Source organism: Meleagris gallopavo, chromosome 7 (assembly GCF_905368555.1).
Source record: "Meleagris gallopavo chromosome 7, MGAL_WU_HG_1.1, whole genome shotgun sequence".
Lineage (NCBI taxonomy): Eukaryota > Metazoa > Chordata > Aves > Galliformes > Phasianidae > Meleagris > Meleagris gallopavo.
Genome location: NC_139410.1, coordinates 27,600,096 through 27,626,704, shown reverse-complemented (window position 1 = coordinate 27,626,704; position 26,609 = coordinate 27,600,096). Strand labels below are relative to the sequence as shown.

The following is a 26,609-nucleotide window of genomic DNA, read 5'->3' as shown; positions in this document are numbered from 1 at the left end:
GCAAATACAGTGAGGAAACTGCACTGGATGGTACAGGAAAGAAGGGTTTGACAGCTTAGAGGGAGTTTGGTGTGAGAAAAGCTGCCTAGTGCCTCCTGTTCCTTCTGGGCATACAGAGGACAGTCACTAATGTGTTAAATGAGACTGACGTGGAAAAGAGTATAGTTATGACAAACTGGAGGTGTGCTTTGAGGGAAGGGGCTCACTTGAGCACTGTAAGGTGATAGAAAGGAGCAGCCAGGCGTGCTGTGCTGGCAAGCAAAGCATTCCTCTTTCACGCTATCCTGAAAGAACCTCTGTGTAGGTGCACATCAGGTATGGGCTTGCAGGACGACTTGGTACAGCGAGAGGTTTTATTACCTTTGCTTACAAGAGTGGAAGGATTAAGATTTGCACAACGCTGTGGTTTGGTGTGGTGTGACTTACCTTTCTCATTCAGTTAATTGCCTTTCTACTGCAGAGGCTGCCTGGCTCGGTCTGGGAGTTATGGGGAGTAAAGGTCCTTACTCTGTCTGATCGTGTTTCTTCAAGTTGAGTAATGCTGTGGAGGAGGGGAAGTAACCGCAGGAAGAATTGGCCAACGTGCTTGTGTTGGCACTGTTAGTGTGGTAAGATCTGGTTGGGGGTGGCTGGGAACTAGATTGGTGGCAGGGGTGTGGGAGGTGTGCTGGTAGGTAGAGTTTGCCAACGCTGAGTGGAGATCTCTTAGAGCAGCAGGAGATCTCTGGAGCAGCAGTGCCTGTATTGGTCACTTGGTTTTGGTTTTTTTTTTTTTTTTTTTTTTTTTTAACTGTTGAAGAAATTTCACCTGAGTAACTTCCATGCTCTTTGTTCCACTGCAACCTGTAACATCTCAGGCTGCTACCTCATCTTTTTTTGGGGTTTCTTTTTGGGCTGCGTATATGTGAGGGCCTTTCAAAAAATGTGTGAGCTGTGCAGAGTGAGCAGTTAGGAGAGAAGCTCCTGATGACAGCCTGGAAGGACTTCCAAAGATGGGCATTGAGTTCACGTACTTACTAATGAAAGATTAAATGTTATTGTTTTAAAAAATAATAAAAGAAATGCTTTGCACCATTATACACTTAAAGTAAGTACAAAATCAGTTCATATATAGTGTTGCACTAAAAAAAAAAAAAAAAAAAAGTATTGATTCCACAGTTCAGCTCATCGCTGGGAGGAAACAGATGTAATAAATAAGTTATGCACTAGATCGTAGTTCCTTTCCTGGGACTCTCGTGCTGAGGCTTCCTGCTGCTGCATCACGGCATGCTCCTGCTCCCATCATTGTCCTGCTGCTCCCCTCCCGCAGAGGCTGTTTTGCCGACCTCGTTGTCCGTGTTGTTGTTGAGGATGTCGTCGCAATCCATCTGCGCCATCAGGTTGAAGCGCTCGGCCACGCAGTGTGCGGTGAGGCGGGCCTCGGGGTCGTGGTCCCAGCACTCCGTGATGGTGTCACACAGGAAGCGCATCCCCTGCGGTCAGAAGGGTTGGTGTTAGGAGCTGAAGGCAGGGAGAAGAGGAGCGAGAAGCTGATCTAAAGCTTTTATGCTTTGCTGGGCTTTGGACAGCTTCCTGCAGAAATGCAGAAGGTAGGTTATGGTACGTGGCAATGTTTGTGTGTTGAGATAGGGCATAACGTGTCCCCATCTCCTCACCCTTGGCCGTTGAGATGCAGCACTGGGAGCTGAGCCCGGCTCTGAGTGTCCCCCACGCATAGAGGGTTGGGTAGGGGCACCTTGAAGGTAAGTTTGGAATTAAACTTCTTAACATGGCTTTAAAGGGGAAACCACACCAAGTAGTTCAGCACTGCATTGAGTAGTTTCTCACCATAAAATCATGTCTTATGTGGGATTGGGTGCTCTTCAGCATGCTTCAAAACACTCCGTTCCTCGAGACTACAATGGTTAGAACCCCCAGTAATGTCTCTCTTCAGAAAATCACACAAATAGAGTCCCAATATTTTAGGCTCAGGGCAGAAGTATTGCACTGGTGTTTTCCCCCTTTGAAGCTAGCAGTAGCAGCAGCAGCTACGTTGAACCTTCCTTTGACTCTGTAATTCCTATAATGTGCTTTTTTCATCACTGACAATAGAAGTTGCGACACAGTGGAAAAATCATTATTCTAAATAAAGCTTTGTGGTTTTTTTTCCATGGTTTTGTGCATTTCAGCTTACAATTGAGAACCCAAAAAGATGAAGGTGAAAGAACAGCGTGAATCCTACAGCGGTGTGCCATGCTGTCACCTGCCCTGCTGGCCCTTCCCCTGACCTCGCTGTACTGCTCAGAGGCTCATTGGACAAAGCCTTCCACAATGGACACGGATAAAAGAGAATGGGAGCGTGCAGTAGAACTGACAGAGGGCGCGTTTCAGTGCTCCTGACAGCACTTGTCTGTTAGCCCAGCTGGAAGGATTTGAGGCTCATTACCTAGCATCCAAAAATGAGCTTGTTTAACCAAAGTTTTCTCAAACAGAGTTGTTGTATTCTTTAGTTGTTAGACCTTTCTGTGCTTACTCTACTCTGCAATCTTCATGTTTATCTGCAGTTTGCTTTGTACATGTGATGCTCCTTGTTATGCTTGCAAAGCAGGGTTTGTGCTTGGTAACCCTGATTTCCAGGGGATGCTCAATGCTGCATCCAGCTACAGTTCTACAAGTGTGTTTTTAGCAGCAGTGCTGAGTTCAGCTCCTGCTGCTCTTCCTGCCCTGCACCAGCCTTCAGTTGTGCCAGTACGAGTGGGAATGAACCACCTTTAGGTATTTACTTCACTGAGAAAACCCCACTTTTCTTAATAGTAGGGGGTAAAGTGAGGTGGGAGCATGGGCATTTAAGAGTTAATTGGGTCGCTTTGGGGACAAAAGTCTTAATTGGCTTTGTTTTGCAGTTGGCAGACTCTTGTGTTGGGGCTACTGATGTGCAATGCTCTGGGTAAGTCAGCTGTTGGGGATTTAATGCTGTCACCCCAACGATGTCAGCTGGCAACCCTAAACCAGGGCTCACTGCTTTGGTCCTCACTTCATTGAGAGGGAGCCCTGCCGAAGTAGCATTTGGAGCTGTGCATCCCCTGGGTTTGCTTTGATGGGAACAGAGAATCACAGAATGGCTTGAGTCAGAAGAGACCTCGGAGATCATCTCGTTCCAACCCCACAGCGGGAGCAGAGCTACCAACAGCTGCCGGTGCTTCCCTTCGGGCCCCTCATCTTGGTATCACCCAGCACGTCCTCCAAACAGCAGCTCCTGGAAGACTTCTGCTGCCTCCCAGCAGATGGTGCTGCCCTATGCTGCAGCCTGGGGAAACCATGTAAAGCCGGGTTTGTGGTGAGCTGCTTCTGACTGATATTAGTCAAACTTTCAGGAACACAACATGACTTTTTTTGTTCTTCATCCCCAGTGAGTATCAGGTCTTATAAAAGCTGCTACCTTTATAAACCTCGCTCTGTCTGTGTGTGCTAGGCCAGCCCAGCTGTGGCAGCAGTGCTATTTCTCAGCAGTAACTGCAGTCAGCACGTCAGCCCAGCACACAGCACAGCTATGGTTAGGCTCAATTAGAGTGTGACTTCTGACAGCCCAACCTCTGTACTTTTTTCCTGTGGTTTCGAAGTTTATCAGAGACCCGAGAGGTGAACATCTGAGATAAATACTCAACTGCTTCAAGCATGCAGCCGTGCTGATTTAAGTTCTGTGTTTTACTACGCAAAGGAAGAAGGCAGGGCGAACCCAATGAGCTCGCTGATAAACTCGCTGATGGGCCAACAGAAACCACAGTAATTTGTTGTTGTTTACTGTATCTCTTCTGAAAATTCTGGGTTTGTGTTTTGTGTGATGGAAGGAAAAAGTGTATTTTATGGATAGGTGGTACAAAATGACCTGCAATGATGAATGCCTGAGCACTGCAGGGCTCTGTGAGCCCACAGACTCTGTTTCAGCTTTTTGGGGGGAAGCTGAAATGGTGATGATTGTATGGTGATTTTCACCAAGGCAAGGTGAAATTTAAGAAGCACCACTTCAGGTGAGATCTGAAAACTGTGCTCAGTCCCTTGTGTCCTCAATTCATGAATGAAAGTATTGGGGAAGAGAAGGCCATTTGGGTGCAGTGTTTTTGGAGTTGGTTGTTCTGGGAGTGTTTATGGATTCTAGAACAGCATACCTCATTACTGCTGAAATGCGTCTATTCTAGCATGCTGGGCTATGCTTTCCATACTAAAATGCTGTGCTCTCAGGCCTCCTGATTTAAAAGATGGTGAAAGGTTTTCCCTTGGGAAGACTTAACCCAGCAGTTTCCCTGCTGTCAGCTTTATGTGTGTTTTCAGGCTGTTTCACTTGAGGGAAGTGCTGCCTGTCTTCCCCTTTCCTTGTACAAGTGGAAGTCCTTTCTACTATGTATGAGGTTCAGGATGACCTCTAAACTTTAAACTCCTTGACCAAGTAGGCAGAAGCCTGGATGCTCCATTTGGCTGTGCTTCAGCATCCACAACATAACCAAATGTCATTACTTGGCATTCATAACTTCTGCTCTTGGCCATTGATTCACCAGCTGTGAATTCTGCAGTACCCCTGGCTGTTGGCTTTTCCATACCGGAGAAGTGGATTTAGGCGAGCTTATCTGAGCTCAGCCAGCCACACTGATTTGATTGCAGATATAGTAATCTTCAGGATGGGTCAGTAGAGAAGGACAGGATGGTTTGCCTCTGAGCCAGCTGCTCCTGGCTTACCTGGTGCACCAGCCAGCTGCTAGGGATCTCGGGCCGCCCTCTGCCATGCAGCACAATGTCTCTCATGGTGTCCACACAGGGTTGCTCTTGCACTTTTGACCCAAAAGGCAGCTCGTAATTCTTTACCTCTGCAAAGAAGCAGTATTATATGATCATTTTCTCACTGCAGTGCTTTGGTGTGGCCTATTGGGTGGGAAGAAATTTGTTTTTATGAGTCTGCATAAATAAACAGATCTGGAAATAGTTTAGAATTTGAATGCAGAAGTGTAGCACCAGATTTTCTTGTAAATATTATTTTCAGAGATGAGATGGATGGACTGCCCAACCTCTTCCCTGAACCAAGGATGTATACTGAAAAGAACCCCAATATGTCTGCTCCCATCTCTGTGACCAGTGCTCGGAGTTGGATGGTTTCAGTGTTGTGGCTGGGTTAAAACCAATGTGCGGAACCACTGTGATACCAGGAAATGCCAGGCCCTGAGTCGACATCCTGCTTTGTCCTGGAGACCTCCCTCAGCCATCCACACTGATACGGCTTTCTCCATCTGCAGCCAAAGATGATGTGATCACCTCTGCTGCTCCTCAGCCACCGTGCCAGCCCCCTAGGTGGGTGGCTGGGCAGAGGTGGGCCCTAGGTGAGATCTGTCACTAGCTCTCAGCAGCCACCTAAATCCAGGTCCTGCGATGGAACACCCAGCATTAGGTTGGAGCATTGACACCACCAGAGACATGAGTGGATGAAGGTGCCTGTACATAGAGGAAAGGAACCTAAGAGGAGCAAGACAAGCCTGGGTGTGACATTCCTACCTCCCACCACTTCACATCTGGAGGCCATTTCCCACAGAACGAGGGCCATGGAATAGACGTCCATCTGCTTGAAAGACTCCAGATCTTCCAGGTTCACCCTGGACTCCAGGACCTCTGGGGCCATGTACCTGGCAGTGCCCACCTGTTTGCAAAGAAGAGAGGTTAGCAGGGGCTGGGGAGCATATGGGTGAGGTCTTATGCTCTGGATGGCGTGGTGTGGAGACAGCCCTATTTGTAAAGGCCACATCTCCCACCCAGGGTCATGCATTTGATGGCATGCATGCCTGTCCAAGGGGTGCTGAGGTTCATACTCACCTGCCCGCTGTTAGCAAAGTCATCTGCCGTCAGTGAGGGGTCAAGGCGTATGGCAATGCCGAAGTCACAGATCACACACTCCTGCTCGTTCTTCACCAGGATGTTGGTGCTTTTGATGTCCCTGTGAGCAATGGGGATTTTCGGCCGGCCACAGGCTGTGTAATCACTGTGAAGATGGGCCACCCCGTTCACCAGTGACCCTGCCATTTTTTGCAGGTCCATCCAACTCAGGATGTGTCTGGAGAGATAGTCCTTGAGGTTGCCCCTGCTGTGGTAGGCAGTGATGAGCCAGTATTCCCTGCGTGGCCCTGAGCCCCTGTCCTCAGCCGTGAGGAACTGCAGAACACTGTCATGCTTGAGGCTGGCATCCGTGAAGATCTGGCTCTCGTTCTTCCAGGAAGAATACTCCTCACAGGGGAAGATCTTCACTGCCACTGTCTCATACTGCCCTGAGCTGCTGTGGTTCAGCTTAGCCCTCCACACCTCCGCAAATTGCCCCTTGCCCACCATCTCATCCAGCTCAATGGGCAGCAGCTCGGTGTTGTGGTTGAGGCTGTTGGCGCAGGTGGGGTTCATGGTGGCCGGGCCATCATCCATCAGCACGGACAGCTTCTCGTCCCGTTCAGCAGCCCTGCCTGGCTCCTGCAGTGCTGGACCCTGCCCCTGCTTCCCAACCCAGCTCTTGGCTCTCTTGCGTTGCTTCTGTGTGCGGCAGAGGTAGAAGATGACGGTGATCATCACCACCACCAGCAGCGGCGGCAGGAGGCTGATGGCAGCCACCGGGATGACCTCCTTGCTCTGCAGCATGGAGTAGCCTGTGGGGAGGGAAGCACGGAGGAAGGAGCTGCCTTGAGGGGCCCACGACATCTTGTTTTGATCGCGCGTAGGAGGAAAATATGCAGGGTGGTTAATAAGGCACAGCCGTTCACAGGGCGGTAATGCAGGCTGCACACAAATCCCATCTGAGCAAAGAGTAAGAACCCAGATGTATGCAATTATTAGACAGCCATTCATTTGAATCCTGGAGTTAGGGCCCGTTTGTCAAGTGGAGGTGCAGGAGGCCAGCCCTGCACACGAGGCTGCGGCCTGCGCCTCGGTGCGGCCATAGTGCCATCAAGTTGCTGGCGTGTGTGTGGGAACTGGGCCCTCCTGCCCGTGGGGGTGGCACAGAAAACCGTGAGAGATGGTGCCATAAAGGAGCATTGCTTCAGCGCTGTCTGAGCGTCTCAGAATGGTTAAGGTTGAAAAAGACCCCTAAGATCATCTAGTCAAATCATCAACCCATCACTTATCATCGCAGTGCAGCACTGGCACTGCCTAGGCAGCTCCCTGTTGTTTCATGGCTTTTAAGCCCGTCTGCCTTCAGATCATCAGAGGGGGGAACAAAACCCTAACCCTTGCGCAACGTGTAATTGTGTGATGCTTTGATGTTCGCGATTCCTGGAATAAACATGCTGACTTCAGTAGAGATATTCAAGTAAAATCTTACTCAGAGGTTTTCCTGCCAAGTATAATAACCCAGGGGAAGAGGGATAAGAATCATTCCATAAGCAAAACTCTTGCTGCTTGACCTCAGTATGTGCAGATCATAATTCAGGTTCTGGAAAAACAGAGCATTTTGCTATTTTCCTTGGCAAATTTCAAAAAACGTGCTGCAGCTAATTTCTGCGAGGCTGTGAAAGCGTTTCTAAAATAGGCATCAGGTTCAAACCACAAGATCAACCTAAACTGATATAAATCAATAACTAACTCAGGAATATGTTTATTTTGGAAAGTGCGAGGCCTGGATATCACCTACTGCTTTAATGGCTTTTCCTGATGCTTCAGATCCCATCTCTGAAACTCTGAAGCGAGAGAATAGACTTTTAAAGGCGTTGTGTGCACAAGTCCTGAAAGCAGTAATTGCTGCAGATTCCTTCCTGAGGATGCCCCTTCCTGATGCCATGGAGGACTGCAGCACAGCTCCTGTCCCCGCTTCCTAGAGCAGCAGCTTCTCTCTGTCTTTCCTGCAAACAACCACAGGGCCCACGCATTGCCCAGCTCTGGCTTTTGGTGTTTTGCATGCTGGTTGGCACATGGAGGCTGTTTGTGAAAGTCTTGGCTGGGGGTGGCATTTCCAATGAGCCAATGGGTTGTTTTGGTGTGAAATTATATATGCTGGCACCAGCTTTGGGATTAGACTATCTTTCTCTAGAAGCGTGTGTACCTGTTATGTTTGGCTCAGCAAGCAGCAAAGAACTGCCAAATTTAGCATCATTCGCTTCCATTAAAAGTGGCTTGTTTGTTCTAAGAATTTGCATTTTATATGATTTTTTTTTTCCTAGCATTGTGCAAGAAGCTGTGCTGATGGCTTGCTAAGGTTATACTTAGCCTCACTTTCAGCGTTTCATGAATTACAGAGAATTAGAGGGGTTTTGCTTCACCACTGATACGGATCAGATGCCTGATGGGCACTGGGACAGACATGGTCCATTCAGAGCTACAGAGGTTTGGACAAGGTCCCAAGAGGTTCAGGGTCCAGTTAGCAGCTTTTCCAAAGCGTATGAACAGACACAAGCTGCCTTTTAGTGGGAGTGGATTCACAGCTCCAGTTGGACCTGCAGCCATCTGCAGGGAAATGCTGCATTAGGAGAGTGTTCCCAGCACCACCAGCTGCTGTGTGGGGCACCAGGTGTTCCCCTGGTCTGCTGGTTTGGGATGTGTGGTGTGATTTTTTTTTTTTGAAGCCCTTGGAGCCTAGACTTGTTCAGGGTTACATCAGCTTTTGAGTGCCTTGATTCACCCCATGCCAAAGGGTGCAGCCTACTAAAGGATACGGTGGATTTTCCATCTCCTGATGTTCTCAGGAGGCATTTCTGGGAGGGAAGGGTGAGCCACTGGAAAACTAATGGGCTCAGGGCAGCAGTAATGGGGTACAAACATTACCTACCTCATACAGGATATCAAAACAGACATTGTGTGTGTGCCCATTTTCTTGGAAATGTAAAACTGCATGGCTCCCAGCATGCAACTTGTTTATCATTAGCATTCAGCGCTCCTTCTCACTTCAAATAACATCAGCAAAGATACTCACCATTAGTATGATTTTCAAAGATAAGCTTATCGTTGCACTCCTGCTCATCCACACAGCCACAGATGTAGATGATACCATCATCGCTGGGCTGGTGGGTCATGATGCAGCGTGAGGTGTTGTAGTTGGGGACCATGAGGTTCTCTATGGGGCGGTGGGGGTTGTGGCAGAGTGTGCTGATCCTGATGCTGTCGTTGTCCTGTCTCCTACAGGGGCCAAATGAACCAACAAAGCATTAGATTAGTGGCAGAGCCACCCACAGCCACCAGCCCATTGTCACCTGCATGTCGTCTGAACCTTCTGCTGATCATCAGTTCTGTGCTGTATATGGGAGGACGTGTTAGTGGTGGCTCTAATGTAATTCTCATTATATATACTTTCGAGAGGATTTATTTAATCCATTTCTCTGTTCCAGATGGTGAAAGAGAAATTTCTAGAGCACGCCAATAGTGGGACTTGAGCCAGGCACTCCATTGTTTTGCACAGATAATTCGCAAGTTTGTTGGGTCAGGTAGGGCCAGCCCTGACGCTGAGCACAGGATTTGAGTAAAATCCCTCTTTTCCCAGTGCCAGGCCTCTCCATCCTTCTCCTCTCAGCACATGTGTTGGCAGAGCTGGTTGGCCCCATCCTTTGCCCTGGGCTAATTGCTGGTGCTTGCACATCTTTACATGACTGCTTGTGTCCACCTGAGGGAAAAGAGCCCTTGGGTCACCAGTGGGGACTATTTCACAGAATCGCAGAATGGCCCAGGTTGGAAGGGACCTCAAGGATCATGAATCTCCAACACCCTCGCTACAGGCAGGGCCACCAATTTCCACCCCTAATACTAGACCAGCCTGCCCGGGCCCCATCCAACCTGGCCTTGAACACCTCCAGGGATATTCTGACATTTAGCACTTCAAAATAGTAATGTGAGGTTGATACAGTTCCTGGACAATGGTGAGGCCATGGCTGTGTTGGAACATGGTGAAACGTATCTGCCTCCAAACCCACAGGTGAAGCTCATGGAGCACCACCAGCATCCACGGCCAATTGCAGCATGAACACAATGTGAATGAGATAAGAACCAGCTGGGTGGAGAAGGAGCACATTAAAATGCATTGCTCGCCTTATGGCTAGTCCTGTTGGTAGACAGATTTTATTTTATACTGTGGGGTATGGTCCTTGTGAAAGGAGTTAATTTTGAGAAAAGTAAGATAATGCAGGGAGATAAATGTCCTCCTGTTGGGGGTTGCTCTCTCCCATCACTAGCTGGACTAATAGGTGGAGGAAAGAGATTATAGAGGCAAGACTGTGGGGTGGGAGATGGTCTTGTGCTTACCAAGATAGGTGAAGGAGAAGTCTGGGGAGCAAATGGCAAAGCTCCTCAGTAATGTGAGTGCCTGGATGGTTTATAGAATCATTCAGGTTGGGAAAGACCTTCAAGATCAAGATATCCATTTAGGAATGGCTGGGCATGAACTGGGGCATATTCCTTCCTGAGCAGGTGGTGGCAGCTGCAAAGAGCTAGAGCTTGGAGGTGGGACAAGCTGTTGGGAAGGAGAGCTTGAGCAGAGCTAATTGGGGTGATTCACATGGCATGAGGGGCAGCAGCTGCACCAGGGCTCAGAAGACCTTCACTTAAGGTGGATCAGCTTATCTCCTGTAGAGCCAGTGAGTAATTAAGAGCTAATGAGGAGCAAAGGAACAGCTGCTTAGGCAGAGTGCCATTATAGACCCTTGTTTCTAGAGGAAGATGGAGGTACAGAGAGATTTCACAATTCTTTCTGAGTTAGCTGGGATGGTGGAAATAAAACTGGGGGAAATAATCCACATTTGTCACCCTTTTCCTGCTGGAGTGGGTGAAACATCCCTGTCCTTTGTTCCCCCCATGTTTTTTTTGGGTCTTCATGGGGCTTTTTTAAGGTCTTCTCCATATCTGTGCACAGAGAAATTTGGGGCAGAGGCAACCTTGTTTATTTGTTTGGGTTTCTTGTTGGTCTTCTGCTTATGTTATTTTTTTCCAGTCCGTAATGCAGTAATTACATTGAGGTAAAAGTCTACTGAAAGCCGGGCAATCCAGTGTTCACACTAATTAGCAGGTTGAGATAAAGCCTAACTATATGTGCTTCCTGGATTTCACTCTGGCAGTTGAATTAGAAGGGACAGAGGAGAAAAAGGAGAAAATCACTTTGGGTAGACCCAAAATGCACTTTAGTTTTAGTTTTGCTCATGGGAGGCCAGAAAATTGGAAGAGGTGCTCACTCATCCGGGTGTATGCTTGGTCTGAAATGCCAGAACACATCTCCTTTCCAGGCACTTCCAGCAAAAGCCAATAGGGCTTTTCCCTGGGGATGTTGCCAGGAGCCTACTACCAGTGTAGATGTCCATGCCCCGAGTGGGGACAGACTTCTGGGGCAGCAACTCTCCCTCTGCATCCCTGCACCTGAAGCAGGCTTTTCCAATCCTGATGCAGGAGGAAATCACAGCTTCGGGCATCAGGACGGCTGGCTTTGTGCAGCAGGCTCAGCTTGCAAAGCTAAATTCAGGTTTATGTGGGTACAGAGGAAACATGGCATGCTTGTGGTGATGTGTGGGGCACATATACGCATAATTTATTTAGAAAATAAACCACTCCTAATTATAGTTAAGACTCAGTTGCATCTCAGTTATGATTACAATGGAGGCAATGGAGGAGGAAGAGAAAGCCCCTAATGATTTTGATGGCACGGGGACCCCAATAGCACATTCCCACTAACCAACCCTTTTTCCCATATCCCCAGCTCACCATATGGCCACGCAGATCTCAAAGGGGTCCTCGCAGTAGGAGTTGAGGTTGCAGTTGCTGTAGCACACCTCCCGCTCACAGGCTGGCGGCGTGGAGTCACACCACTTGCACAGGTTGGTCTTCAGGCTGCGGCGTGCACCGGCACAGCAGGCTGTGGGCACAGGGAACAGCAGTTGGCCACTTTCAGTGAGTTTCAGCTCAAAGTGACTCTCCTTCTGCATGCATTTGTTCTAACCCATTGTTCAGTCCAACATGTTTTAGAGGATGGCAAAGCAATGAGCTGATGAGATTGCACTGGCCCCATGGAGGCAGCTTCCTCCAGGCGGGAGCAAGTTATCTCTATTTTTAAAGGAACTATTCTTGGTTAAGGAATAAATCCCAGCTAAATTTAAACTTCCTGTTTTATGGCTGCTAGATGTATTTTTCTTTTTTCTTTTGACTTTTTTTTTTTTTAATGAAGCCACTGAATGGCTTACGTAAAAATACATACTAGCATGTACTCGATAAGTAGACTCAGCAGCACTCAGATGGGAACCTGAATTACAGCAGCCACTTTGCACAGGTATGGACCACCTGTATATCTCGCAGTGAACTTTCATTGCAGGTAGAGAAGGATTGTGTGGGAGATTTTAACTCCAAACAGGGCAGAAAAGCAGTCATTCCTATAGGAAGTCTGCCCAGCTTTAAGCTGGTCCCTTATAACCTCTGGTAAAGTACCCAGGGGAAAAAAAGGTATTTGCTGATGGATGCACTGGGAAATACAAGTTTTGTGGCACACAGAGACAGAGCTCAGTGCTCCTGCTCTTCCCTGGGTTCCTTTCATTTTGGGATCCCAACACAACTTGGCAACTGCTGCCCTTGTTGCCAAGGTTTATTTTGGGCTGCTGAGGCATGAAGGTCTGTTGGTGGGACAGCAAGGATGGCCATTGCTACATCCATGCCTGCTGGTCAGTGTTCTCCTCTTGTGCCTGCACCACCCTCATTGCTCAACACCCATTGGGGGTGTGCTCTTTATTTTCTCATTCCCACAGGGCTGATATTTACTTATTGATGCCCCACGGGAGCACAGTGCCAGGCTTAGAGTCAGCTACACTGCAGAGCGAAGCAGCAAGAGAGGATGAAAGAGTTAAATATGGAAATGAGAGCCAGAAATACAGCAGTAACCAGACAAAACTCTTTGGAGACAAATTGTTCTAAACTAGCTCAGCCCTCGATGCTGTTATCTGCAAGAAAGGTCAGAGCAGGAATACATCTCTTTTTTCTCCTCCTAATTCTCCCACTAAAACTCAAACGAAGTGCACAAAGCCCACTGCGAGTTTCTCCAGAACATTGTGTCCTTGAAGCATGAGCTCGTAGGTACAACTGAGCTGCCACATCACTTGTCTTGGCCATGATGAGACCCAGATGAACACTTTCAATATTAATACGCGGATGATTTAATAAAGCTGCACGAGCAGTAAAAGTAACAATACGCTTCCATAAAGGGGTTCCAGATGTTGCCAAGGCAAATGCTAAACATCAAAATACAAACTTCAAAAAAAAAAAAAAAAAAAAAAAAGCTGGATAAGCAAAACTTGGAACAAACTATAAACTAATTAAATGTGGGTTGCGTTTTCAAAAAATAAATTGAAGCCATAAGGATGTGATGTGAGCCAATAAATAGTACAGTTAGTCAAAGTTACTGTGGAAAGACAGTTGGGAAAAGGGTTTGAAGTCACCGATGAGGTGGGCTCCCAGGGAGCTTGGCTCCCTATCAATAGGAAGGCTTGTTCTCCTGCACATGAGAATGGGATCAAGTCTTCTGGTATCTATAACCAGGACCTCAGAGATGCTATGGGGAGAATACTAAACAATTTTTAAGTAGAAGGAGGAAAGGAAAACTATGCCAGAAGTGCCTCCCCTGTGACAGCAGCAGGCTGATACCACCACCTGCGCTGACCCCAAGCAGGGTGAATAGTGAGAAGCAAGCCTGAGTGCAAGGAGATGGAAGCTCGGTGTGTTCACTGTGAGGGCAGAGGAAGAACTTTGTAGCCAAAGCAGTGGTACATGCAGGGAATTTGTCCTGCTGCAGGGCTGGATGAAAAGCTTTGGTTCACAAATCCTCTCTGTCATGCTGTTTGGTGACAACCCAACACCAAATGGACTTCAGCAAAGGCACTTGGTGTGACGTGCTAGGGCTGCCTCCTGCACTGGAAGGTACCAGAAGAGGACCTGCTCAGGTGACCTGCGTGTGAGCTACAGGTTATGCTCCATTTTGTCCTTAAACTGGATTTAAGGATGAGGCTGAGGGACATGTGGAGAGGTCGCTGGGTGCTAACTTGAGGTGTGGGCACAGCATGGAGTGCTAGGCTCAGCCACGAGCCCTCTATCTGCTCCCAGCTCAGGAGCAGGCTTTGCACGGGGCTGTGGTCCATGGCCAATGACACGGCTCTGCAATAACAGAGCCACTCATAAAATTGTTATGAGAACAAACAAATTCCTTCCCTGTTATTTACAACACTTGTTTCTGCTCACTCGCTGTCCTGTGTGAGGTCTTGTCCCCATCACTCCTGAGCTGTCATGGGCAGAATGCAGCAGGGCAATTCTTACATCCCCGATTTCCAGGGGAAGACACACAGGGCTGTGCAACCTTCTGGCAGTGTCTGGCATGAGCTGCCTAGCAGGACCCAGGATTTCCTGCTGTGGGAGACTAAGTGGAGCTAGCAGACCCAATATCCCACTTCTTGCCCCTGTGAGGCTTCTCTGTGGACAGTGGCAGTGCGCGCACAGCACTGGGTTCAAGGGAGCAGCTCTGCCCTCAGGTCCTGCATCGTCCCGTGTAACAAATACTGTACTTGGCAGCAGGCGCGTGGAGTGAGGAGTGAGCCAGTAATGTTTGCTGGTGAATAGAAAGGGGTTGATTTTGATTGCATTAGACATCAGTGCTTCCCAGTGCCAAAAAGACATGCAGTATACGTTTCTGGTGTGTTTGGACCTTCTTCAAAGAGGCTGGAAACCAACTTACTCGACCGCTTACTTTTTCTTCATGAAAATAACCCTTTGTATGAAGTGTTTAGTAAATAATGCACAGTGCTATTACAAGGTGAGTTGGATATGGATTGTACAATAAGACTTCTCAGATCTCTTTCAGATGCCTGAATGACATCATGATCCAACTTCACTTTGGGGAGACAAGCTCAGCCGAATGCTGTCTGTTCTTCTGCTTTGGCCATCTCCAATGTTGCTGGTGTACCTCCTGCAAGTGACCTGCGTGGCGCTGAAGTGACCTCGTGCTGTTTTGGGACTTGGGGATGTTTCATGGTGAGGACGTGGCCAGGGAGGTTTCATAGCATCAGTAAGGTTGGAAAACACCACTAGTCCAACCATCAGCCCATCTCCACCATCCCCACTAACCATGTCCCTCGATGCCAGGTTTAGCCTTTTCTTGAAAATACCCAGGGACAGTTTCTGTTTGATTTCAGTCAGCAGATGCTTTGAGCAACCTGGTCTAGAGGAATGTGTCCCTGCCTATAGTAGAGAGGTTGGAACTAGATAATCTTACAGGTCCCTTCCGACACAAACCAATCCTATGTTTCTGTGATGATTCTATGTCTTTGCCTATGGGTGAGGACAGAGCAAGTGGTTCTCCATCTGCTCTCAGAAGTGCTGGGATCTTCCATCCTCTGGCCACCACCAGTTCACCTTGGCCATGCCTGAGGCACTGAAATCAGGTAGGAAGCGTCTCCTCCAGGAGAACTCCAGCTCCCTGCCTCAGATCCTGCTTTCCACCCCTCTGCTGGGGCTGGGAGGGCTGTGCGGGTGATTGTCGCCCATATTGTGCTCTCACTTGTGTTTAAAAACAACAGCTCCACTGACTCATAGATCCTACAGCCTCTGAGTCATTTTTTATTTCTGGATTTTGCTGCTCTGCCCTTTGCGATGAGCTGCATGAGCACTCACACACACACACATCAAGTTCACATTTGTTTTTCCCCTATAAAAACAAAACCATTTCCATACCATTAATGAAACAGAAATGATTTGACTTAGCGTTCCCTGGCTTTTATTTTCCATTGTATAAACTGTGCAGATGAAATAACGATGGCTGTAAAGTAAACCTCTCTCTCTCTCTTTTTTTCCCTTTCCTTTCCCTTTCCAGGCAGCTTCTTTTCGAAATAGCAAAGAGTCACTTACAAACTTGGCCTCAGCACTGCGCCGGGTGGGATTAACCCCTGCATCCCCAGCTCTGCTCCTCTTCCTGCTCACACTGTGGGACAGAGGCAGCACCAGCACTAAGGGGTGCCACAAAGCAAAGTGGGGCACTGGGTTAGCAGGGAAACACTGGCAGGGGAGCAATGTTTTTTTCACCACAAGAAAGACATTGAGGCCCTGGAGCTTGTCCAGAGAAGGGTAATGGAGCTGAGAAGGGTCTTACAGGAAGCAGCTGAGGGAACTGGGGTTGTTCAGACTGGAGAAGGCTCATAGGAGACATTATGGCTCTCTACAACTCCCTGAAAGGAGGTTGTGGCGGGGTGGGGTTTGGTCTCTTCTCCCAGGTGACAGCAGTAGGATGAGAGGTGATGGCCTCAAGTTGTACCAGCAGAGGTTCACATTGGATATTAAGAATTTCTTCTCAGACAGAGTGGCACAGGCTGCACAGGGAAGTGATGGAGTCCCCATCCCTGAAGGTGTTCAAGAGCAGTGGAGATATGGCACTGAGGGATGTGGTCAGTGGGCATGGTGGGAATGGATTGGCATTGAACTTAATCATCTTAGTGGTTTGTTCCAACCTTAATGATTCTATAAGAAGGAGAAAGGTATAGGCAGGTGCCTGCAGGGGGAGGCAAGAAGGAAGAAGGGATCAGGTGCAAGATGTTGGGCTAAAAACTTCTTTTTTAAGTATGCAAGTCTTTTCCTGTTGAATCTGGCAGTCCCTGCTTCCCTGCTTGCATCTTTTTCCATCTTGTTTGCTGGGGACATGCTGACGTCTCAGCCAAATGTCCCCTCTCCACACCATCCCCACAGCCACTGCCTGTGCTAAGTCACATCTCCCTCCTGCTGCTTGTGGGGCCCTTATGCTATTGCAGAGCATCCTGGGGACAACTAATAGGTGACGCTGCACTGCTTCCTGGAGCAGCAGATGCATCTGGTTGTGTGAGCATGTGCTTGGGAGAACGGGATGAGATGAGAAAGGAGTGCTGTACCTTGAGCATTGCCTTTGAGGCTTCCAAAGACAGCAAGATCATTTTTCCTAATCACCCATCTCACATCCCACATCTCTCAGCACTGGTCAGATGTTTCTCCAAAAGCCAGTGGCCAGGCGGGTTGGTGACACAGCTGAGCTATCATTGCTCTTCCCAGACTGGGTGATGTGTTTTATATTATTTCTCTTGGATTTATTAAGCATTATGTAACCAGCTAACCAATCCCGCATGCTATGAAATCGCTGCCGATTTCATGTCAGTGGAAAGTAAACAAAAAGCGTTCTGAAGTGGCAGAGCTGAAATTCATTTCCACGTTCAAAGCAATCCTTGGAGGATTTCCCCATCTCTTCACCACCAATTTGCATCCAGGCACTGCTGCAACCCATTAGAAAAGAGATATGGAAAATTTACATAGAGCACACAACAGGCTGGTGTAAGCAAATCCTCTCTTTACTCTATGCATAGAACAATTAAGACCGAAGTTATTTTACTTAATTATTTTTAAGCATCTTTCTGGATTTTGTGATACCCCCTGAAATAGGTTACTCTGGTATGTTTCTCTTTTAGGGAGGATTCCTCTGAATAAGAAAACTGCTTGCTAATTGTACCTGTGGTTACAGAGCTCAGCAGAACCCCATCCAAAACAATGGGGAGGGCACTGCACACTGTGCAGCTTTGGAAGGACTCTGAGCACCAGGTGAAGCAAAAGCAATGACTCCATCAGGCACTACTCAGTGTACACACCATGGCTCTTCCAGGAACCCTTCTTGTTGGTGCTGCAGACACCCTTCAGGCCATTAATGCTGGTTTGCACACAGTGAAGTTGAAGTGAGGATGGAGAAAATGTGGATCAGTGAAATGGCCTTGCACTGCTTTGTTTGCTTATTTTTTCCCTCTGTCTTTGAAGCAGTCATTGATACCTGGTAGTATTCTTCTACTTCTGAGCCCATTTAGCCGTGCATGTATCGTAGAATTATAGAATGTAACCTGAGCTAATTCATCAGCCAGGCCAGCTCTGGGGAAGACCCCAGATCCCCGTAACCCACTGGGCAGCTGAGCCCAAACTAAGCTGCACTGAGGCGGCTCGGCTAAAGGACTGAGGTGGGGGCTGCCAGCATCCAAAGACACCACCAGCATTACCCACCGGTGACAGGTCAGAACAGAAGATGCCTTCAGGGACAGGGGGAAAGCAGATTTTTTGAGATGAAATCACAGAGTACAATGTTCATAAACAATTTTAGCAGCCAGTGCCTCCACTGACCTGGGACTTGGCAGGGTGAAGCAATGTGTTGGCATAGGGCTGAGTTAACACATCCCCCCTGAAAGTGATGAATGGGATTCATGTGCTGCATCCTCAGAGGCATCCAGATTGCAGCCCTGGAGCTGCTTTGGGCCCAGCTTGTTTTAAGTCACTGCAGATCCAACAACAGAAGAAAGAGCTGGGAGTCAGCTACAAACACTTCTCTGCCTTTGACTACTGCAATCCAAGAAAAAGTACTGCACAGCATTTTTGTTTGTTTTTATAATTCTCTTCATATTATGCCCAGTAATTATCTTTGTATATGCTTCACAGGCTCTGCAGGAACCTGGATCTCTGTGGGTAGCTGGAAGTGCAATTTAAAGATATCATCCAAATAGGTAAATGTATCATAAATGTTATCTGGGTCACATTTGGGCTTTGCTCTATTTTAAGTGGAAATAGTTTGCTGATGGTTTAGATGAACTTCCTGAGGAGTATGCAATTCCTGGCACACATTCGATTTGCCATGTGTTAGAAGGACTTTGATGAGTTCACAAAGAGACTCTCGACCAGAGCTGGTCTGAGTATTTTGGATGGACTTCTGTGATGAACCAGTTTGCGTTGGTTGGATTTGCATTGCTGCAGTTCCCTGGGTGCTTGAGGGAGCAGGGCTGAGCCCTGGGCTGAGATGTGCCAATAGCTTCCCACCAGTGCACTGCCACCAACACATTCCAGCACTGCCTGTTCTTTATGTCTGCTAACATTATTGTGTAACATTGAGTTTTGCCCTCATTTAGGCTGGATCTTGCAGTCTTGAAATGCTCTGTGCTGTCAGAGGGAACTTCAACTCAAGGCTAGCATGGATACAGATGCAAAAATGTTTCTTGCTTTTCCTAAAGTGTCCCTCATATAGCACATAAGTGGGTAAACTGGTCTGCTCCCTATGCCCCTGGTGGGAATGTCTGCCACCACCTCCAACCAGCACCAAGTGCCTTTTGACATACTAAAGACACAACAGGAACCGGGCTCCCCGGGGGATGCTTGTACCCTGAGGCTATTTGGGGGAGGATGATTAATTCTGCTGCTCATGTCTCTGTGTCACTTCCCTCTGTATGGCAAAGGATCTTGTCTGCTCTCGTGCAATGGCTGGGGCTAATTTTGGGATAGATTTAGCGTGGAAAAAATACTTTAGGCAGCGAGACAGCAGCTGATTCAGTCTCTTCTAAGCTGGATGCTGGTGTTCAGATGCTCCCAGGCAGCGAGTTCTCTAGCGACATCAGGCAGATGTCCCTTGTCATGTCCCAGCTGTGCTCCATGGCTGAGCCAGACCCTTGGCTGATGGGACACCACTGCTCATTCTGCACGAGCACAAGCACTTCGGTGTGGGATGGCTGAAGTCAGGAGGGACTGGTGACAGTATCTCTACCCCCAGCGTTGCTGCAAGAATCACATATCCAGCTTTGACCGCTTCAGGAATCCCAGCCAAGGCATGGGGGGTTGAAATGGTTAGTGGGGGTCTGCAAATTGATACCCAGCACCAGCTCTCCATTGCAGTTTGTTTCTGCTGATAGCTGCAAATTGCACACTGGAAATGTTGAAAAGGCTTTTCCCCTTTAAATCTTGACTCCAGCTGTAAACGATCCTGGGGCAGCACTTTGGTGAAGGTATGTTCCCAGACCTGCCTGAGTCCATGTGGGCAGTAGCTAGAGGGATGGTTGCAGGGCACAGATGGATACGCTAATTGCTCCACAGAGGAGAAGCATTTGCTGTGGTATAAATCAGCTGCCTCTTGTCAGGCGTGTTCCTGGCTTATCAATGGGAAGTAAAACACTGCAATGCGAGAGCTCCAAGAAAGGCCATGTCCTGGAGCAGCGTAATTGGTGGGAGCAAGGGCTGCAGAGGCGATTACAAGATAAGCAGGCTCTCCCACTTCTCCTAAAAGCTTGACAGCTACCAGCAGCTGGCAGGAGTGTTTCAGCCCTATATGGGCTCTCATTAAAAGAACCAAATGGAGAACAGAAACATGACTCTGATGGACCTTACAAAGCCTTTCTGGAGGCAGGATCACAGTGGTCTCGTCCTCGCAGCCACCCCTTTGTTTCTCTCTGAAGATCTCTAAGAAAGTGCTTTCCCGCAGTTGGGGTCCAGCACTAAGAAGAAGTAGCTCTGCCCCATAAGGCAGGCAGCCATCACTGGTGTTGTCTCCCTGCAAACTGGACCTCTTCCTGCATGAGGCTTTCACTTGGCACATGGTGCAAAGCATTAGATGTGGAAAGAGCAAAGTGTGTGGGAGCTGCTGATTTCATCTCCTTGGTGGGACAGATTTTTTTAATAGGAAGATGAGCTGTGGCACTTCCCTGAAAACATGACAATCCATGTGAGAGTTTATTAGTTTATGGCAAGTCGCAACAGCGTGACAGCTGTCTGAAACCATGTTACTGCAAAGAGTTATCACTAAGGGAAGAGGAAAACGCGACCTAAGGAAATCAGCTTCATGGAGCAATATAAAGCTGTAGAGACAAGCAATAGAGTTGAATGCTTCCTCAGAATAAAAGCTTCCTGTTAACCAGTTTTAATGCCAATGATTTCTCTCTGCCTATTTAGTGAATACATGGGACACATCTGCTCAGGACTCTGTCTCTAAGAGGACCAACAAATATCACGACTTCAGCTGACTGAACCTTTTTACCACCATTATGCAAAAATGTCTTTGTGATCATGCAGAAATTCAAGGACACGTTGGATGGGACCTTGGGCTGCCTGATCTGGTTGCTGGCGTCCTGCCTATGGCAGAGAGGGATGATCTAGATGATCTTTAAGATCTTCTCCAACTTAAGCCATTCTATCATTTATGACAATCATCCAATATTGATAAGAGCATTAAGAGCAAAAATTGGCTTTAGCTTTTTTAGAAAACAGTGTGTTTTAATTTAAGTTCTATGGAATTATATCTCTAAATGGACTTTTCTCTGCAAACTTAATTTAGATTTAAACTGCTGGTTTTCTTATTCTTGAGTCTATCTAACTTGCATCAGTGGCAGAAAATGCAGTACCAGGTTTGGCGAAGCGTGAAGGTGAATTCAGGATAATCCATCATTATCTCAGAATCTCATGCCAGTCATGACTCTGCAGAGGATTCCAGTTTTACAGCGTCAGGGCTTTCCTTGTGCTTTTCCCTTTACTGGGGAATATGTTGCTCCAAAGTCGAAGCAAAACAAGATGTTTCTTGAGAAGCTTTCTTGTAGCCAACCCTGCTGCCATGGTGGGTAGCACCCAGTTCCATTGCTAGAGAGAAGGGCTCTGTTCTTCACTGCTCTGGATCAGTCTTGGACTGCTGCTTGACCCCATTCTGTATATGCACATATCTGCCTGTGAAGTAGAGGGTGACCCTTCATTGTCCTCCTCTCCTTCGTCCTCTCACTCATTCATACTTGACCCTAGGTTCCTGTCTGAGTTGTTGTTTGTTGCGGTTCAATCCTGACAGCTCCCCTGCCTGAGGAGCTTGCTGGCATTCTGATGACAGCGCAGCCCCTGGTTTTCGCTCTGGTGACCTCAGAAATAGGAAACCAATTTCTTGAATGAGATGTCTGAGGAGCCTGGGATAGGTCAGAGAGGAGTTGGATGGATCAAAAGACAGAGATGTTTCTCTGACAGTCCTGGGTCTCCCAGTCATGATTTACGAATTACATACAGTCTATGTGTTTAGCAAAAGAGGCTCAGTGGGGAAACAGGAACTGATTTGTGCAAGCAGGAAAGAGCATGCAGCTTCAGAGAGCCACCATCCAACAAGAGATACCACCTCCAGCTCTCTGTGGAGCCATCAGGGTGCCATGTAGGAAGCAGTGAAATAGATGGCAGAAAACATCAGGATATGTTAATGGGCCGTCATTTTAATGGGAGATGGTTACAGGAAAGCAGAGATCAAACCCAGAAGCTGGGAGCTGTGGACTCAATGCAGCACACGTAATTTTCCCTCTCTGTGAAGCTGGACATCGGGTTATGAGCCAGCTACAATACATGCCATGGGACACTGAGTTGTGTGGCCATAGCCTGGTGAGAAGAGAAGGGTGAGCTGAGCAGGCAGGAGGTCTGTGCTCCCAGCCAGCTCTGGGCAGAGACAACTTAAAAGGCAATGGAGAAGTGGGAATGGCATTGGATAGTACTGTGAGGATAGAATAGGTCCCTCCAGTACCACATCCTGAGGTAGGACTGCAAGCCATGAGAGAACATATTTGCTGAAATTCCTGGGCAGATGTTCCCCTAGGAAAAATCCTAATTATAGATTTGAAGGCTGGAGCATTACAGCGCGCACAGTGCAGTAACCCCATATCCAACCTATGACTTTTGGATGGGCGATGGTCTATCTAGGAGATAGTTTTGCAGTTGTCAAAGGCTTTGAGCAACAAAAACCTACTGCGTTCTGAGTCTGAGTAATTACCTGCTGGAGTAACTTTGCTATGCTGTGATCTAACACCAAACCACCTATTTTCAGCTTCCAGTATGTGAATCTTGGTTCTCCTTTGTCTGATGGGAGAGGAATTCCTCTGCCAGAAAGAACCTTTCCGGGAACTTTCTGTAGACCATGACTATCTCACCTCCCAGCTCCCAGCTGCTAAAGGCAGCAAAATATGTGAGCCCCCACTGTAGGAAAAGTTTTCCCATCCTGAATGCTCCTTTTATTATTTGTTGGAGGTAAGAGGTGAAAAGGGGAATCAGGGAAATCCATGAGCTGAAATTTCAGCCATTTCTTAGGCTACAGCCTTTTTTTCCATTGCATATGGAGCAAAAAAGTCAGATACACTGATGACTATGCTGGTGATTGAAGGGTTGGGGATGACCAGTGTGGAGCCCACAGTTGTGTCTCAGCAGCTCTGGGGTGATCCCTTAGAGAATAACAAAGTCTCCGAGGACACTCAGTTGGCACTGGGAGATCTTTTCCAGGATAACCAAACATCATCCAACCATTTTCTCTATGGTAATTCCTAAATCTCTATGCTAAGAGGAGCTACTTTAGTGTCATCACCAAGTCACTGCTGTCGCTCTTTGCAGGGAGGCTGGGTGACTATGGGGATTTGCTGCTGGAAGAACAACTGAATGTATATTTTCAGCCATTTTGGGGAACTTGCTGTTCCCTCCTCTCTCAACGTCAAAGCAAAGTGGGCCCCCAGGGTGCTTTTACTGTCACAGAATTATTGTAATGTTGATATTAACACTATACTCGATGGATGGGAGGTAGCTCCAGTAAACATATATCATTGTTGAGCGAAATCAGAGAGAGAGCGCCTTGGCTTATTTTTTTTTCCCCATACCGAGACAGATGCTGTCATCATATCATTCACGTAACCTTTCAAATGAACTTAGTAATCATGATATGTTTTGGTTTGGCTTCTTTCAGATTAAAACCCTGCCTTTTAGAAAAAGGAAACCATAAGTTAAATAACTCCAAAATTAGGTATTTCTGAAGGATAATTAGTGGTCTTCTTTCTTACCAAAAACAACCCAAGGCTGTGCTTTAAATAACACCTTCTAGTAATTCCTTCGGTGCTGCTCCAAACGTGATTAATTTAGCAGGATGTTATCAGTATAGCATCCTACACTTCAACCCATACTTTAGGGTATTATCTGCAGTAAGGACTGCTATGTATTTCTGCAACATTCTGAAAGTTGGCCTGACCTTATGTTGTAAATCCCCCTGCATGGGGCTCTCTGCTTCAGAAGTCACAGCAAGAGTTGTGCTTGCTACAAGAAAATTACCAACCAGCTGTATTCTTTCATTCCCCATTTCTGTAGATAGGGGGACCCGTGGAAAGTGGACACGGACACAGATCCCTGCCCCCCATTGTTTCAATTGATGCAAATATATGGGCACTACAACCCCAGTGCTTCATTGCTTTGAGCAAAAAGCAGTTTTAGTTGAATTGGAAATTCTGTACCATGGGGAACAGGTCCGTATCTGGAAAAGGGCTCGCTGCAAAAAGGGAGGAAATATATAAATATATACTATATAGGGATATATGTGTGTATACACATACATTGGGGCTGTATATACAGAACGGCACACACACATACTTAGGAGATGTGTATATAACACTCGCTCATATACAAATCTACTCCTTGTTATGAAACAATCATCGGGATATAAACAAGAGACTTTAAACCTCGGATGGGCACGTTTTCAAGTGCTGCTGGAGGGTTTTATCTGCAGTCCTGAAGAAGTGCTATCAAAACCTTAACAGGGTATTCATTACAAAGAAATCTTTACGTAAGTGCTGGAAAGGTTTGCCGAAGAACCAGATGTTGTTGCAAGGACAGCTCTCCTCCCCCTCCCCACTTCTTTCCATCTTTAATAGTTCGATTAATGCTGCACATAAACCCGGGCTGACAAAACTTCACCACATCTGGACACTGTTGAAGCCAGATCATTTCACGGTGCACTTTGGTCGCTTTTAATCTTCCTCGATAAAGTAAAAGCTTCCACCAAGTCATGCTGACCGACGTACAGACTTCTGCGCTGTAAACACTGACATCTGGGAGCTGCTCTCGGCGAGCACGCAGTGGTCTCTGCCGAGCCAAGCGCTCGCCCTTCTCTGTAAGAGGAACGCACAGCTGATGCTATCAGAGCAGCACTGCGATCAGATCGCTGCAAAACTCTCCACTATTCCCAACCCTCCACCTTATTGCTGTCAGGGGAGAAGTCAAAAATTTGCTGCTTTTCTGGAGGAAGGAAAACTAAACGAGCTCTCTGCTTAACAGTGCCCAAGTAGAAACATTTCTGTACTCACAGAAGGACAGCAGCAGCAAGGAAAGCAGACCCAGTCGCCTCCAGCAACCCATTTTCTGGATCCAGAAGCTCGGCTTCAAGGTGTTGACCCGTCCATCCTTCTTCCTCTCCGATGTCAACCCCACAGCCCCAAATTCATGAGGCTGCAGGCTGGGAAGGCGGATCTAGGCACAGCGAACCCAGCTGTGCGTGGGGTCCGCCCAGGAACTGCAGCTCATGAACAAACTCAGCCCAGCTCTCCTTGTGAAATATATACAAATATGAGAGGGGGGGGGGAGCTGGGGGAAGAGCTCTGGCTCTGGGAAAAGTTTGGTTTTTCCAACTGTGGAGTTGAGCTGCTCTGAGCAGCCCAAGGAGCTGTAGAGGGGACCTTGTGTCTACTGCAGGCATCTAAGCAGAGTGGCATGGGCATGGCCACATATTCCATCTGAATAAAAGGAACGCTTCAGTACTCTGAGCTGCCATTAATTCATTGTTTTTTTCTGCTTTTGGAAATCAGCTCTACCCTATAACTAAACTGCAATGGGATATATTTTTAATAGGGATAACTGGAGAGTATATGGCAACTTCTACAGAAAGATGGCATCACTATGAGTTCAGCCTAAAGTAGGTGTTTTCAAACTCGTGTATCCTGGTACATTTTACTGAATCAGAGCCTAAAATAATAACAGAGCATTTAAATAGCTTCTTTCACCCCAAGACCTCAAACTTGCTTTACCAAAAAAAAAAAAAAAAAAAAAAAAAAAAAGGGAGAAATATTATCCCCACTTACAAAAGTAGAACTGTGAAATACAGCAGAAATCTGACTGGCCTTGATTGCTCATTCAGTGACAAGAGTAAAATCCTCACACACTTGTACTATATTCTGTCCTCATCCTTCACAACATGCTGAGATAATAGTCATTGTATTGGGGTGGAGCAGAGAAGGAGATTATGCTGTTAAGATTTTTTTTGCAGCCAGAATACCTGCCCTAAAGTAAGACTACTTGTTTTTTTTTAAAAGTAATTGCCAAATACAACTATTTCTTAGCATTCAAAGTCAGTAAGTCTCCTTATTTATACATTTGTTTTTTGGTTCATTAATCAGTGTGTGATGCATATGTGATGCATGTATGTTTATTCTTGCATGTATACGGGCTCATAATTAACAGGCTTCTGCTCAGTTGGATTTGAACAACCTGCTCCTTTCTGTGCATGAATCTTTCTGACAAACTGCACCCACTTATCTTCTGTATTATTTATGTAAGCTACGCTGTTAGGGGGTTAAATAACAGCTTTTTTCCCCTTTTTCTGCATTTATGAAAAAAGGGAAGGTGTTAGATGAGATGGCACTCCCATGCCATGGCTATAGAATCACGCCTCTGCAGAGAGCTGCTTGGTCTGCTCCCATTCGCTCCAGAGTGCCCAGACACAAGTCTGTGCTCTGTGGAGAAATGGCCTTCTGTTCCTGGGATAACAGAAGCTACAGGGATGCCCTAGGAGAAGAAACCACCTGGAGCAAGCAGAGCAGACATTTGGAAAAATGAGTCCAGAAGGGCTTGCCTGACCAGGGAATCTGCTCATGTTCATAGTCTTGGAAGACATTGGCTCAAGTCCTAAGAAAGGTCCAGAACTGATTTCCATCACCTACTTTTCTTTAAATCAAACTGGGCATCTTCCTACGTGCTAAGCAGCATTAACATAGAAGGGTTGGGTTGGACTGAGTTATAACAGCTGGTGAATGGCTGTTTGGGAA

At 47.2% G+C, this 26,609-nt stretch overlaps 1 protein-coding gene across 2 annotated transcripts; it reads right to left on the bottom strand.

Moving 5' to 3' along the window:
• Positions 1–756: 756 nt before the first annotated feature.
• Positions 757–25,121, bottom strand: LOC100549829 (TGF-beta receptor type-2-like). Of its 2 annotated transcripts, XM_003207697.5 has the most exons (7): positions 24,876–25,121; positions 11,671–11,821; positions 8,906–9,108; positions 5,833–6,647; positions 5,518–5,659; positions 4,711–4,838; positions 757–1,472 (listed from the first exon to the last, which is right to left on the bottom strand). In XM_003207697.5, exons 1-7 carry the CDS (start codon positions 24,925–24,927, stop codon positions 1,260–1,262), a joined length of 1,704 nt encoding a protein of 567 aa, XP_003207745.3. In that variant the 5' UTR covers positions 24,928–25,121; the 3' UTR covers positions 757–1,259. The 2 variants fall into 2 exon arrangements, with proteins under 2 accessions (XP_003207745.3, XP_031410086.2); XM_031554226.2 differs by lacking the exon at positions 24,876–25,121 and having other exon boundaries at positions 5,833–6,699; positions 11,671–11,810.
• Positions 25,122–26,609: the final 1,488 nt, after the last annotated feature.

Coding starts and splice junctions, on each gene's coding strand:
- LOC100549829 (XM_003207697.5), bottom strand. CDS start 24,927: ATGGGTTGCTGGAGGCGACTGGGTCTGCTTTCCTTGCTGCTGCTGTCC. Junction 6,648..8,905: donor CTTTGAAAATCATACTAATG/GTGAGTATCTTT, acceptor CCCTCCCCACAG/GCTACTCCATGCTGCAGAGC. Junction 5,660..5,832: donor ACTTTGCTAACAGCGGGCAG/GTGAGTATGAAC, acceptor CTTTGCAAACAG/GTGGGCACTGCCAGGTACAT.